The sequence below is a fragment of the Tursiops truncatus genome, chromosome 8 (genome assembly GCF_011762595.2).
Source record: "Tursiops truncatus isolate mTurTru1 chromosome 8, mTurTru1.mat.Y, whole genome shotgun sequence".
In the NCBI taxonomy this organism is placed as follows: Eukaryota; Metazoa; Chordata; class Mammalia; order Artiodactyla; family Delphinidae; genus Tursiops; species Tursiops truncatus.
Window position 1 is genome coordinate 25799366 of NC_047041.1, and position 15547 is coordinate 25814912.

The 15547-nt window shown below is 39.2% G+C and overlaps 1 protein-coding gene across 1 annotated transcript in view; it reads right to left on the reverse strand.

The window, feature by feature from the left end:
• Positions 1 to 13810, reverse strand: part of GUCY1A2 (guanylate cyclase 1 soluble subunit alpha 2) — a 425465-nt gene extending 411655 nt beyond the window's left edge. Inside the window, exon 1 of the mRNA XM_019948660.2 lies at positions 13185 to 13810. Coding sequence (XP_019804219.1) covers positions 13185 to 13469 — 285 coding nt within the window. The 5' untranslated portion in view covers positions 13470 to 13810. The remainder of the gene's footprint in view (positions 1 to 13184) is intronic.
• Positions 13811 to 15547: the final 1737 nt, after the last annotated feature.

Sequence of the window (15547 nt, forward strand, 5' to 3'; positions counted from 1 at the left end):
TCACTCCTGCATTACTGTTGTGAGTATGAAAACAGAATAAAATGTGTAGAGCATTTAGTACAGTGCCCAGCACATGGTAAATCAGCAGTTATTATTACTAGCATCATCATCTTCATTACAGTTTCAACTGATCTTTTACATACAGACCCTTCGTTTGTCCATATGTCCTCCATATGTCCATATGCCAAATAAGGAAAGGTTGGGATAGGATGAAAAAGAGGGGCAAAAATAGCTGTCATGCACATTATTTGGTAACTTTTAAAAAGCAGTTTTACATTTTTTAAATCCAAATGGATCATATCAAATTTCTGTCTGAATGTCCCACTTCTTCTGTGTGTTTAATGCATATTGAGTGCATGCTAATGAGTCAACAAGTACTCATTTGCTAAATAAATGCTGTATGAATGAATGAATGTGAGGGGTAAGGTGACCAGTAAGAATACATTTATTTTTAAGATTTCTGGGAAGGAATTTCTAGGAGATTTCATAACTCTGAAATGTACACCCAAGATAGTTAAAAAATATTTCCCATAAAAAGCAGGACAATGCTGAGCAACAACCATAAAGAAGGAAATTTCTATATGTTTTGGAAAAGATGTGGCTGGAGGAAACTCAAGTTACCAGGAGATGTGATTTACAATATACAGGTCAGTAAGATGCTGATAAGAAGCAGTTAATAAAAGCCACCAAAATTAATTGATCATTTACTGTATTCCAATTACTGTGTACACATTATACTTTTAATCTTCATAATCCTATAAATTATTACCTTCATTTTATAAAGAAAATGAGCCTTATAGAGGATTATCCAAGAATTCACAATATAATGACCAGGGTTAGTGTCTGACTCTAAAACTTGTGCTTTTCCCAGAATGTAGAGAGTGAAGGAATTTGAAACAATGCCTTAGTCCTTAAGCAATCAGCACAGCAGCATAACAAAGCAACTAGTAACAGACACATTGTCTTCAGTTCACTATTCACATTTTACTACATATTTACCCTTGAATGAGAAATTAGTCTTATTACATATGATTTCAGAGATGGGAAACAGAGCCAGAAAAGTTATTTCCCCGAAGTAAAATTAAAATAAAAAACAGAAGGCAGCATTAATTGCATTGTAGCCTCTGTCCACCAGTGCCCTTCTCCCCACCCATCCTGCACACACACATACACTAACAGGCATTTTTCAAGAAAAAACAAGACAAGCGCACTAACCAAATTATACACAGAACTCTAAAAGTTAAAAAAACAAAACCAAACCTTTTTTTTCAAATCATGCCTAATTTGTCTCCCATTGCCTGAGACTCCCTGGTGGAAGAGGAGAAACTGAGCACGCATATTAACTCTTTGAGACCATTTAGTTCTTTAGTGCTCCTATGTAGAGGAAATTTCATATTGTAAAGCATTTGATTATCTAAAACACTCCACTTACATGGTAACTAGCCTTATCATGATGATCATTTTTAAATGTATAGAAATATCGAATCACTAAGAAACAAACAAGTACTAGGGATGTAATGTACAATGTGATAAATATAATTAGCACTGCTGTGTGTTACATATGAAAGTTGTTAAGAGAGTAAATCCTAAGAGTTCTCATCGCAAGGAAAAATTATTTTTTTCTATTTCTTTAATTTTGTATCCATATGAGATGATGGATATTCACTAAACTTATTGTGGTAATAATTTCATGATGTATATAAGTTAAATAATTATGCTGTACACCTTAAACTTATACAGTGCTGTATGTCCATTATATCTCAAAAAAAACTGGAGGAAAAAAATAATGAAAAAATCAATCAATCAATCACTCCAGTTACCAGGATGTCCACACATCTATAGCTCAGTGATAATTGACTCATAATGATGACACTGAGGCACTGAAACACACAGGAGAGTCTTTGGGACTATCAAAGACTGATTAACAAAATGAAAATTGTTTAACTCTTAAGGGTACTTTATTGAACTTCATCTACTCATGAATTGATACTGCATATGTTTTATTTAGACTGTTTATTTAGACTGATTCACTGGAACTAATTTTTACCTTTTCAGATAAAAAAAAAAATCTGCTATGTTCTCCAATACATTAGGAAATGTTTTGGTAGCCACCCATTACTCTAAATCCCATAGGCTCTCATACTCAAGAAGCAATGTACCAAGTCTGAGCCATGGAAACTTTATTGTGTAACAACTAGGGCCCATAAATAATGCATTGAATTATGTAATTGAATATTCTTATTTTTCAAGTATTAGTTCTAACTTTTAAAACATAATGTATATAGTAATCAAGAAGCTAGATCTGAGTTTCTCAAAGACCAACTAATTACCAGTCATCAGTCTGGTAGACGGGGACCTGTGGTACCAATCATCTATTCTGTGAGAAAGAATAGTGAAATAACAGGACCCAGATATATATTAAATAAGCTTAACATCAGATCTCTGTCCAACACAAGAAGGCTAGAAATGCCGCTGAGTATTACAATCTGCCCCATTTGACATTCACTCTCATTATTTCCCAAGACATAACCCTAACCCTCTTCCATTAAATTGTCCCCTAACAGCTCAAACTCAATCTGACATATAGGCCTTTTAATATACAATAAATACTTTCACCATTTTATACCTCTACAAGTCATACTCATCCTCTCAGTTTAGGCTACAAATTCATCATCTCCAACCTCAGCTGGGCACTCAAAAAACAGCCAATAATATGTTCCAAGTCATACTAATCCTCTCAGTTTAGACTACAAATTCATTATTGTCACCCTCAGCTCAACCCTCAAAAAACACCCAATAATACATTAACCTGTTCCTGTTCAGTTTTCTCCCCCATTCCTTAAATCAATAATGTCTAACTTAAACAAAGCTTAAAGTCAGCAGAAGAAAGGAAATAATAAAGATCAGAGAGGAAATAAATAAAATGGAGATTAAAAAAAATAGAAAAAAAATCAATAAAACCAAGACCTGGTTCTTTGAAAGTGTAAACAAAAATGACAAACCTCTGGCCAGGCTGACAAAGAAGAAAAGAGACAGGACCCAAATAAACAAAAAAAAGAAATGAAAAAGGAGAAATAACAACCAATACCACAGAAATACAAATAACCATAAGAGAATACTATGAACAATTATATGCCAACAAATTTGAACACCTAGAAGAAATGGAAAAGTTTCTAGAAACATACAGCCCAACAAAATTGAATCAAGAAGAAATAAATAATTTGAACAGACCAATCACTAGAAGTGAAATAGAATCTGTAATAATAATAATTTTAAACACTCCCTATAAACAAAAGTTCAGGACCAGATGGCTTCACAGGTGAATTCTATGAAACACACAAAGAAGAACTTATACCAATCCTTCTCAAACTCTCCCAAAACATTAAAGAGAAGGGAACACTCCCAAAGACATTCTATGAAGCCACCAGCACCCTGATACCAAAACCAGACAAAGACACTACCAAAAAAGAAAATTACAGGCCAATATCTTTGATGAATATACATGAAAAAATTCTCAACAAAATATTAGTAACCCAAATCAAACAACATATAAACGACCATACACCACAACCAAGTTGGATTCATCCCAGGTTCACAAGGTTGGTTCAACATACACAAATCAGTTAATGTGATACACCACATCAACAAAAGAAAAGACAAAAACCACATGATCATCTCAATAGATACAGAAAAAGCATTTGATAAAATTCAACATCTATTCATGATAAAAACTCTCACCAAAGTGGGTACAGAGGGAGCGTATCTCAGCATAATAAAACCACATATGACAAACCCACAGCTAAATTAATACTCAACATTGAAAAGCTGGAAGCCTTCCTGCTAAATTCTGGAACAAAACAAGGATGACACTCTCACCACTCCTATTCAACATAGTAGTGGAAGTCCTAGACAGAGCAATCAGACAGGGAAAAGGAATAAAATGTATCCAAATTTGAAGGGAAGAGGTAAAATTGTCATTATATGCAGATGACATGATACACTATATAGAAAACCATAAAGACTCCACACAAACACTACTAAAACTGACAAATGAATTCAGCAAGGTAGCAGGATACAAGACTAACATACAGAAATCGGCTGTATTCCTTTACACTAACAATGAAATATTGGAAAAGGAATGTAAAAAAAAAATCTATTTTAAGACTTGCATCCAAAAAATCAAATACTTAGGAATAAACCTGATCAAGGAGGTGAAAGACTTGCTGAGAACTATAAAACATTAAAAAAGGAGACTGAAGATGATTCGAAGAAATGGAAAGATATGCTCTTGGATGCTCCTGGATTAGAAGAATTACTATTATTAAAATGGTCATACTATCCAAAGCAATCTACAGATTTAATGTGATCCTTATCAAATTACCCATGACATTCTATACAGAACTAGAACAAATAATCCTAAAATTTATACGGAACCATAAAAAAAACAGCATTGTCAAAGCAATCCTGAGGAAAAGAAAACAAAGCTGGAGACATAAGCCTCCCAGACTTCAGACAGTAGTACTAAGCTACAGAAATCAATACAGTGTACTATTGGCACAAAAACAGACATATGGATCAATGGAAGCGAATAGAGAGCCCAGAAATAAACCCACACACCTACAGTCAATTAATCTTCAACAAAGGAGGCAAGAATATACAATGGGAAAAAGACAGTCTCTTCAGCAAGTGGTGTTGGGAAAGTTAGCTTCATGTAAATAAATGAAGTTAGAACACATCCTCACACCCTATACAAAAATAAACTCAAAATGGCTTAAAGACTTAAAAATAAGACATGACACCATACAACTCCTAGAAGAGAACATAGGCAAAACATTTTCTGACATAAATAGTACCAATGTTTTCTTAGGTGAGTCTCCCAAGGCAATAGAAATAAAAGCAAAAAAACCCCAAATGGGACCAAATCAAACTTACAAGCTTTTGCACAGCAAAGGAAACCATAAACAAAACAAAAAGACAATCTACAGAATGGGAGAAAATATTTGCAAAAGATGCAACCAACAAGGGATTAATTTCCATAATATACAAACAGCTCACACAACTCAACAACTAAAAAAACAAATAACCCAATCAAAAAATGAGCAGAAGACCTAAACAGTCATTTCTCCAAAGAAGACATACAGATGGCCAACAGGCACATGAAAAGATGCTCAACATCGCTATTTATTAGAGAAATGCAAATCAGAACTACAATGAGATAACACCTCACAGCAGTCAGAATGGCCATCAGTAAAAATGTCTACAAATAACAAATGCTGGAGAGGGTGTGGAGTAAAGGCAACTTTCCTACACTGTTGGCAGGAACGTAAGTTGGTGCAGCCACTATGGAAAACACTATAGAGTTCTTCAAAAAACTAAAAATAGAGTTGCCATATGATCCAGCATTCCCACTCCCGGGCATATACTCAGACAAAACTATAATTTAAAAAAAACCTATAATTCAAAAAGATACATGCACCCTTATGTTCACAGCAGCACTATTCAAAATAGCCAGGACATGGAAACAACCTAACTGTCCATCAGCAAATGAATATATAAAGAAGATTTGGTACATGTATACAATGGAATACTACTCGGCCATAAAAAGGAATGAAATAGTGTCGTTTGCAACAACATGGATGGACCTAGAGATTATCATACTAAGTGAAGTAAGTCAGAAAGAGAAAGACAAATATCATATGATATCACTTATATGTGGAATCTAAAATACGACACAGAGGAACTTATCTACAAAACAGAAGCTGACTCACAGACATAGAGAACAGACATGTGGTTACCAAGGAGGAGGGAAGGTGAGGGAGGGATGGAGGGGGAGTTTGGGGTTAGCAGATGCAAACTAGTATATAAAGAATGGATAAATAACAAGGTCCTACTGTATAGCACAGTGAACTATGCTAGGAACCTACATTCTAATGATTTCCTTTAGGTATTTCTTATGTTCACTGAAGTTTGATAACCACTAGTTCAGATGAAGAACTGTTTAACATGCCTCAAATAAAGCCTGTACAGGAAGTGATTTCTCACTGTTCTATTTATAAGAATGCTCACTCTTTCTCAGTTCCCCACAACAGCCACAACAAATCTCCAGCCTTCAAAGAGACTTCCAGCTCCCCTACTTCCTAAATTACTCTAAGCTGAAATTTTCAACTTTATGAGATGCTCATAATTCTAGATATTCAGATCCTGTCCTGAAGTGATATTTGAGGAGCAAGATTTTTCATTCCATCTCCCAGCAGTGCATTTTTGGCGACAGTAGCCCACTTGCTGACAAACATTTCTCACCTGAGAGAGAACTGTACAGAAAATATAAGCAGACTTATACTGGAGATGGGAGGAGAGTTGTTACATTTACCTAACTTCTTAAAATATAAATAGGCCACTCAAGGAGTTCCAGAAGAATACTTTTCCATCTGCTCTCTTTTTTTTTTTTTTTTTTTTTGCGGTACGCGGGCCTCTCACTGTTGTGGCCTCTCCCGTTGCGGAGCACAGGCTCCGGACGCGCAGGCTCAGCTGCCACGGCTCACGGGCCCAGCCGCTCCGCGCCATGTGGGATCTTCCCGGACCGGGGCACGAACCCGTGTCCCGTGCATCGGCAGGCGGACTCTCAACCACTGCGCCACCAGGGAAGCCCTGATCTCTTTTTAACAGAACTTTATTCTGAAGTTTTGCTTCAGATGGCAGGTGTAAGTAAAATTCAAACAGGTTTGCATACTTGAAAGTATCTCTCACAGGCTGGGTATGAAATCTAAATATTTTGTTTGAACCAAATATAACACAGAAAAAAAATCAAACAAAAAAAGAAATAATATAATTGGATAATTAAATAAGAATATCCATTCATTCATTCTGAGCATTTTATTGAAAATCCATTAAGTATCAGGTACCATGCTAAATACAAGATAAACATAAGAGTACCAAGATTAGAGTAAGAAATTAAATAGAAGAACTTTGAATTTTGACCTAATCACTGGTTCATGCATCAAATAAGGGTCTGCAAAGAAAACCTAGTCAGCCCTTGTAAACATTCTCCCTACTTATGCCACTTAATTTTTTTTCTTCCTAGATGTGTGTGAAATTCACAGTTAACAATGTCTATATCTAGAGATCACCCACTTATTTTACTATCATATTCAATAAAACATGTAAGTTTTTAAACTTTTACCTTCAGCTCCCTATGACAGAGGCAACAAGATAAAACAAAAGTGAATGAAAACAGCAATGATGATATAGAAGAGAAAAAAACACATAATAGCCCTCAGGTACTCTTCCCACACATCTCAGAAAACTTCAAGGTAGATAAATTATATACTAAAAAGGAATATATAATCACATCACCTCTACCTACAGACTAATAATCACTGATGTCATTTCCCATAGTCAAAATTTATCTTTAAAATGAAGGGCTAACAATTGAGCTTGTAGCCAAACAAGAATAGAGTGCAGTACACAAAATGTAAAAGTCATTAGCTGCATAATTCATTTTTTAATTTTTTTTTATTTTTAAAATAATTTTTACTGGAGTATAGTACTGTATAGCAAAGTGAATCAGCTATACATATACATACATCCCCTCTCTTTTGGATTTTCTTCCCATTTAGGTCACCACAGAGCATCGAGTAGAGCTCTGTGTGCTATAGTATAGGTTCTCATTAATTATCTATTTTATATGTACTATCAATAATGTTTATATGTCAATCTCAATCTCCCAATTCCCCCCACCCCCCCTTTCCACCTTGGTATCCATACATTTGTTCTCTACATCTGTGTCTCTACTTCTTCTTTTTTTTTTCTTTTTTTTTTAACATCTCTATTGGAGTATAATTGCTTTACAATGGTGTGTTAGTTTCTGCTTTATAACAAAGTGAATCAATTATACATATACATATGTTCCCATATCTCTTCCCTCTTGCGTCTCCCTCCCACCCCTCTAGGTGGTTCTTGCATCTCACAGCATAAACCTTTGAACACTTGTACAAATTAGTTTGAACACAATGGATGGGGAACTCTTGAAATTCTCAGGCAAGTGAAATAAGCAGTTTCTCTTTCACCTAAAGTTTTTCCTAATTTAAAAGTAATTTGTTGTGAAATACTCATATTCTACCAAATATATATGTTCTAGTATTTTTATAGAATTTATAGTTGTGGTACTCATACTGCCACATAACATTCAGCAGTTTGATAGAAATGTTTGAATCTGCAATGATTACGAATACTCATGTACACACATGAGGCATAGCCAGGGAGCCAAAAAGGGAGTCCAGTTTTAATTTTTTTAATGGATTGACTGGACAATGCCAACAAAATTAACTCCTTATCAATTTTTTTTAGGTACATGACATCAGTTAACCTATGAACTCTTTTAATAAGGTTACTAGCAAGTAAATTATTGAGAAAAAATGAAAAATTTTAGATCATTTGGAGGCATTCAAATTTGATTGAAGTTAATGGATCTCAACTTGAAACTGTCATTTATTGAGTTCAAGAAATTTTACAAGGAATATTGCTCCTCTTTCACAACAAATTATAAGGTAGTCATTATTCCTACTTCACAAAATAGAAAACTAAGGCTCTGAGAAGGAAGGAGTTAGCTTTCCCAGGGCCTTACATATAGCAAGGGGCTCAGCAGGGAGTTATTCAATTTTTCTGTCAAACTTCAAATCTTTGTTCTTTCAGTTCTTCCGTGTTGTTTCTGATGACTAGGGATGAGGTGGAAAAAAGCAAAAGATGGCCATTAAATTCTGATTTCAGATGATAGGATCTAATTTCTAGAAAAGTGAAAACACTGAACTACTAGAATACATTTTGTTTGATTTTTAATTTTAATGAATCTATTGCTAAGAACTTTATTACCCATATTGAGCCCCAAATGTTTAAAACTTCAATTAAAACACATAAATTTATCAAATATCTAATCTCAAAACTATATGTTATATATTTTTCATTATTTACATGTTAGTTACACTCACAATTTCTAAGGTTTTATTTAAGGCTTTACACATCAGAAAGTTAATTTTATTTAATACTAGGAGAGGCTAAATATGTATTTTTTATGTCCTTTCACTTTTTCATAGGCATGTATCAATACAATTTCCTTTCCAAAAATAATGGAAGAGTTTTTGGAATTTGCTACTTGAATTCAAGCTTCCCTTCCTTTTTTTTTCCTCACCGTTCTTTGTTTCTTGGACTATTCCCTATGTAAGTAGCTTTCCTCCCTTTATATGCCATCCTTCCAGTTCTGTTACTTTTCTCCCTGCCATTCTGCTCTCTATAGCTTCTGAGGTCTTCAAAGCCATCTGTAATGTTATAACAGCTAGTAGTTCTCTGACAAGAAACCTAGGAAAGCCTTGCCCCTGGGTTGGTCTCCTAGAATATCTCCACTGACAGACTGACATTAGCAAACCCAAAACCAATGTCAAAATGAGAGGGGTCTAAGCAACTCTCATTTATAAACATAAAATGGAAATAAATGAGACCCTAAATTCACCCTTGATGTAAAATACCCAACTGTTTTTCCATATGTGTTCCCAAGTAAATTATTTCAAAATAAATAATGTAATAAGTGATATATGCATCTTCAGCCAGGTCTTTAGGATTATTTTTATTTTTATGGCTGCACCCCAGAGATTCATAGTGAACAAAACTAACCAAAGTGGATGATAAATAAAACTTCCCCTAGACATCTCTTCAACAATTGGAGTTCTTATATTTTACCTCAATACAGTTTCCTTAGAATAAAGTCTATAATTAAAGAAGTTCCATGAGGTCAAAAAACAGGGAAGTTTTGTTTGGCATTTGTATCACCAGTGCTTCGCACAATACTTGCTACATTGCAGATGCTCAAATATTTTTTAACAACTAGGTGGAATAAATAGTACTTTGATGCCCTTACTTAAAAAAGTAATTTACTTTCCTCAGTTTAAAAACTCATAGTAATAGGTCCTTGCTTTTTATTTCATATGCCATTGTGACAGTTTATTGAAAGCTTGACAATACAATATGTCTTCGTAGACTATCAGAACAGGAAGGGACCCTAAATATAGTAACTTACAGATGAGTAGGATCCTAGACAGTAAAAGTAATATGCACAATAATATACAAGTATTTAGTTGTCCAAGGCACAATGAATGAGAACGTGGTATCCTGAATTCCAGAATTTTTTCAATTTTATTAATTCAATTTACTTTTATTATTAAAATAGTATGAAAGTATTATAATCTTTATAGCCAACATCAATGCACCTAAAAGTAACTCTTAAAATATCAAAAAACAAAAAAATATCAAAAAACATTGATCAAATTACTAGCTGAATTATTTGGCAATATCCTAGTATTTATTAAATTCACTTCCATTTCCCTACTTGCAAATTATCCTGAATAAAAAACAAATAAATCTCCAGTGATTGAGACAATATTCCACGAAGAGACCACTAAGAACACAGGAGTTTCCACAGCAATGCAAGAAGGTTTGCAACACTCAAAACAACTAGAAATTTCCATCTAAGAATGCTCTGGTAATGGCTGTTCTCAGAGGTTTTTGGGGTTTTGTTTGTTTGTTTTAAGTTGTTTAGCTCTAATGAAAGGACATTAGATAGCACATAAGTGTTTTCAGAGAAGTTTAGAATGCTGACAATGTAGGAGAACGAATCTACTGGAACTTTTTGAAGTAGTGTTCTAGCTTGCCAAACAAAAGAAAATGGGGGTGGAGAACACAGAAATAAGCCGCTGCTTTGAAATATACTCTCTGTTTTCCTTGCGTTACCAATTCTATTGGTGACATGATGGTTAGCCAATGAGAATTTGTTTATACATGCCTTATGAAGTTGGAATTGTTTACACTATATTCACATGTATGTTTTCAGCATAACAGCTGAAAGACCTTTTTCAAAATAGAAAAGGGGACTTCCCTGGTGGTGCAGTGGATAAGACTCCACGTTCCCAATGCAGGGGGCCTGGGATCAATCCCTGGTCAGGGAACTAGATCCCACATTCATGTCACAACTGAGAGTTTGCATGCCACAACTAAGGAGGCTGCCTGCTGCAACTAAGACCTGGCGCAACCAAATAAATAAATAAAATTTAAAAAAAGAAACAAAATAGAAAAGAATTATAGCATGGAAAGTACATACAGCTGTTGCATATTTTTGATTATCGCAATTATTTTCAATTTCAAACTTCTTATCCTGTACACCATTATCTGATTACATGCTTTTTATCCAGCAAAGAGTCAAAGTCATTCAAATTTTACCTTTATAAAAGGTAAAAATCAGAGACTATTTCCTACCTCTTATTTTGGCAGTAAATACTTGAGCTCAGTTTATTTTATCTACTTCTCACATAAGTTGCTGAGAATAGTCTTATGTTAAAGTGGCATTACTAGAGGCAGTGCCAAAAAATTTTTTAGAAATTTGTAAATTCTGATTCTTAGGCAAAAAGAAAACTCCAGGATTATAAAAACAATTCCCACAAAAAACTAATAATTATCTTTAGTAAAATCATATTAGATATGAATCTGTTATACTGAAGAATTAGTATATTGCACAAACGTTGCTTTGGGTACTGACATAAAACTACAGATGCACAGGATTCCTGGACTCCTTTTATAAAGGCTTATGTTCAACAATTTGCAACATCAAATAGTTCCTAAGATTATGCTTCCTGGTAAATATCTGCATTAAGAATAGCAAACAGTAGCTAACCCATTCTGAGTTTTGTTTCCTAGGTTATCAATGAAAGAAGTGGCTAAAGGTAAATTGAAGGGGAAATGCACAAAAAAAGGAAGATGACCGAAGGGTAGTTTCATTGCTAAAAGGTCATACTCCATTAATGCAATGGCCACAGGATATTTGTAGGATTGCCTGGTACCAGTTCCCAGTCTCTCTGGATCCCATTCTTTCTCAGGTCTGTCCTACCATAAACTATAAGTACTTTCAAAAGGGAGACTCAAGAGTAGGCAAACAAGATCAATGCTCCAATTCATTTTGGAAACTTTAAAGAAGTAAAAGTCTCAGAGATGGGTAGGTAAAAGTGCTGTCAATAGTTGAAGCCTTTGTAACCTATCAAGGTGAGAATAAAGGGTGGATGGTGGTTTGACACTGAGTCTCTTTAGGATTCTGTGTGCAATGGAGTGAATTCCTTCAAAACAGAGCTTACACAGTCAAAGACTAAAACAGAGGTCTGGCATTACTGCAAAGAGTAAAAGTCAAGAGTAGCTGAAATGCCTGAGCAGGAATGAGGCAGAAGTGCTCTGGAAAGATGCCTGGAACCAGGGGGAGTCTGGAGTATACCTGCAACTGCTGATACAGACATCCCTAAATGAGCACAAGTTTAGAGAGAGCTAGGAAGGCATTTATTCATTCAACAGATAATTATGAAGGGCCTAATAAAAGGAAACCATGAAAAAATGAGGGAGAAAGCACTAAAGAATCCAGGGAAAAGAGAGTGGAGGATGAGGTAGGGGTGTAAGAAATAAGAGAGAGACACCAGGGTTACTCACAGAAGAAGGTTGAGCCAATAAATGCCTAGTGACTAAGAAAAAAAGTATATGAAGTGGTGAGAAAACAAGAGATAAGAGGTTTCTTCATCAGAAGACAACTCAAAAAAGTATCTGACAACCAGTTTCCAAAGATTTGAAGAAAGGAATGCAACACAGAATGCAGTTAGCCTGCAGAATTCAAAGATGTCAGAGAAGGTCATGCTAAGAGCAAGAGAGTGTGGGAAAAGAGAGGAAGAGTTTCCTGAAAGGGAGTAGGAGTTCCTTTGGGATACTGGAGACCAGAGATGAAAGACATAGAAATGGGAACTGCGGAACACAGTGCCTGGGAAAGTCGGGGGGAAAGAAAACAGGTGGGCATGAAGGAGGACCTAGGGCCGTCAGGGTGACCGCGACGAAGGAGGGTTCAAGGCTGGAGGTGGGCAGACAGACCTCTGAATCAGGAGACCCCGGAGGAGTGAAGTCTTCCTCCTTTCCCGTACTCCAGTGCCCCCCTCCACCAGAGCCCAAGGTGCGGGTCTTGCCCCGGCCTTTGGGAACCGTAGGCCGGGCGTAGCAAGGCCCGGCCGCCCCCCAGCGGCGGGGCTTTTCGCACACGCCCGGGCTAGCGTGGCGCCAACTTGCCCGATCCCCTTCCTCTCTCCTGCGCAGCGGCCCTCCTTCCTCTCCCCGCTCACCGAGGGCGCCGTCAGGCGGCTGATGCTCTCTCCCAGAGAGTCCAGGTTGACCCGCCTCCGGCGCTGCGCTCTCCTGGCCCCAGCCGTGGCGGCGGTGGGGGCGGCGGCTGCCGGGGTCGGGCCGGCGGCGGCCGCCGCGCTGGGCTCGGGCGGCCCGGGCGGGCTCCGGCTGCCGTTCCAGCAGAGCCTAGACAAGGGGCACTCCCCCTCCTCCTCGGGGCTCGTCTCCAGGTAGTCGGAGCCCAGGGAGCTGAAGGACTCCGACGAAATCTTCCTTCGAGACATGCTGCTGGCGGCTCTGCGGCGGCCGAAGCGGCGGCGGGGGAGACGCGGGTGGCGGCGGCGGCGGCGTTAGGAGCGTTGGGGCCCCTGGGCGCTGCTGCCGTGCTCGGCTGGGAGTGAGTCCCCAGAGCCGCGGAGCCTCCAGAGCCGACTGCTCATGGCGGGAACTTGGGGCGCCGCGGCACCCGGGGCCCGCGTTTGGCGGTGGCTGCCGCCTCTGCTGCTGCTAGCGCGACGCCACCTCAGCGCCCGCCTCGGCGCTTCGCTGTGGCCGGCCTGCCGCTCGCGGGGAGGCTGAGAGTGTGCGACCGGGAGCAGGGCGGGGAAGCTGTGGCCCGCACGGTCGCTGAGGCAAAGGCTTCTGCCGCCTGCGCGCCTATCTCGCCCCCCTTCCCCTAGCTCCTCCCGCCCTTCTCCTCCCGCCTCTCTCCCATTGCTGCCCGCCTACTTCCTTCTCCCTTTAAGCACCCCCTCCTCCGTGGTCTCTCTCTCTGCCGGCATCATGTGTCGCCATCATACTCATTGGGAGTCTGCCTGGCTTGTCACCACGTTTCAGGAGCAACAAGGGCACTTCGTCGCCGTCCTCTGAGCGCCACCCCAGCTCCCACCGTCCCCTCCTCCTCCGAGGAGCGCACGTTGACATGGATCAGACCAAAGGGCCCCAAATCCAAATGCCCTACCCCTCGTCCACGGAAGAGGCAGCTGAGGAGCAGACTGGCCTTGGGCGCTGGAAGGGAGAGGGGCGCGGGGCCGGGGACGGAAGACCACCCTCTGGAGCCACCTCGGGGAAGCCTCAGAGAGTTGAAGCGGGGGTTTAGGGTCCATAATTGACCTTCCCCTCCGAGTTTATTTAGGAATTTCTGAGGCCAAGGGGAAAGGCCGCGCATTCCAGTCCGCCCATTCCGGAGGAGTCGCTTACAAGGGAAAGGAAGGGTCAACATGTTGGCACCCATCCTGCTGGAGCAGCTTGTGAGGACGAGTGTTCTCCGCCTTGGTCGAGGCTGCGTGGGCTCGTAGCGAGCCCAGAGCCTGAAGGCAGTGAATGAGGACAGCGTCTCTTCAGGGGAGAGCCCTGTTGCTGAACATCAGCCGGCCTGGGCGCGCCGGGGTCCTGGCTCCCGCCGCCTCTGCACTGGTGCTGGACAGCTCCGCTTGCCACCTGCAGCCGCGTTTGCAGGCGTTGCAGACCCAGAGACAGTTCCTCTGCAGACTCCACTACCTAGGACCCGGGGAGTGATCCCCTGTCCTTCATTCTCCCGGCTCTTTGCACCAAATATGCGATCTGTTTGCACTAGGCTACAAACGCTTGCTCGGAAAGCTAAGGGGAGTGGAAGAAAGGCTTTTCAAAGCCCAAGAACAGCCTCGCAAGTTTGCGGTGGAACTGCTTCATTCCAAAGCTTGCCTCTTGGCATACCAACAGCCGCTCTTAGTGCCTCTCCCCACCGCGCTTGCTTTAGCTCCAGGAAAGCCTCGGATTTGTTCTGACATTGAGATGGAGGCAAATAAGGGTCCCTGGCTGTGATACCCCTGCAGCAAAGCAGATGAGAAGGCTCCCCACCCCTTCTCCGGAAAGAAAAGTTCAGAGCTTTAGTTCCTCAGAGAGACAGAAGCAAAATCAGTTTTTCTTTTAAAGGTTCTTCTAAGGTAAAGGAAGATAGGTTTCTGGATTGTATTTATTTTAAATTTAACAGACAAAGCAAAAAACCTTTGCTGTACCACGACACCAACTTGCTTTTAACTCTAAATCTTCCCAATTGTTTATGAGGACCCAAATAAATATAAATGCTGTTTGAAGATTCCATTTACATTTTGGAAAAATGCACTCAAATTGCTTCAGAGATATGCCTTAATCTCAGATTTGAAATAGGTGTTAAAAGATATGAAAAGTGTATATTATCACTCACATACTCCCCTTCAAATACACATATATACTCTTTCTCAGCCTGCTGAGTAAATTGCTAACTGCATAGTTTCTCCTCTTAGCAGAGGAAATTCAGGCCTCTTTTTAAAGATAATAATAATAGTTGATATTTGTAATTATTATTGTTTTGATTTTGTGGTGTATCTACCGTTGATTTCCC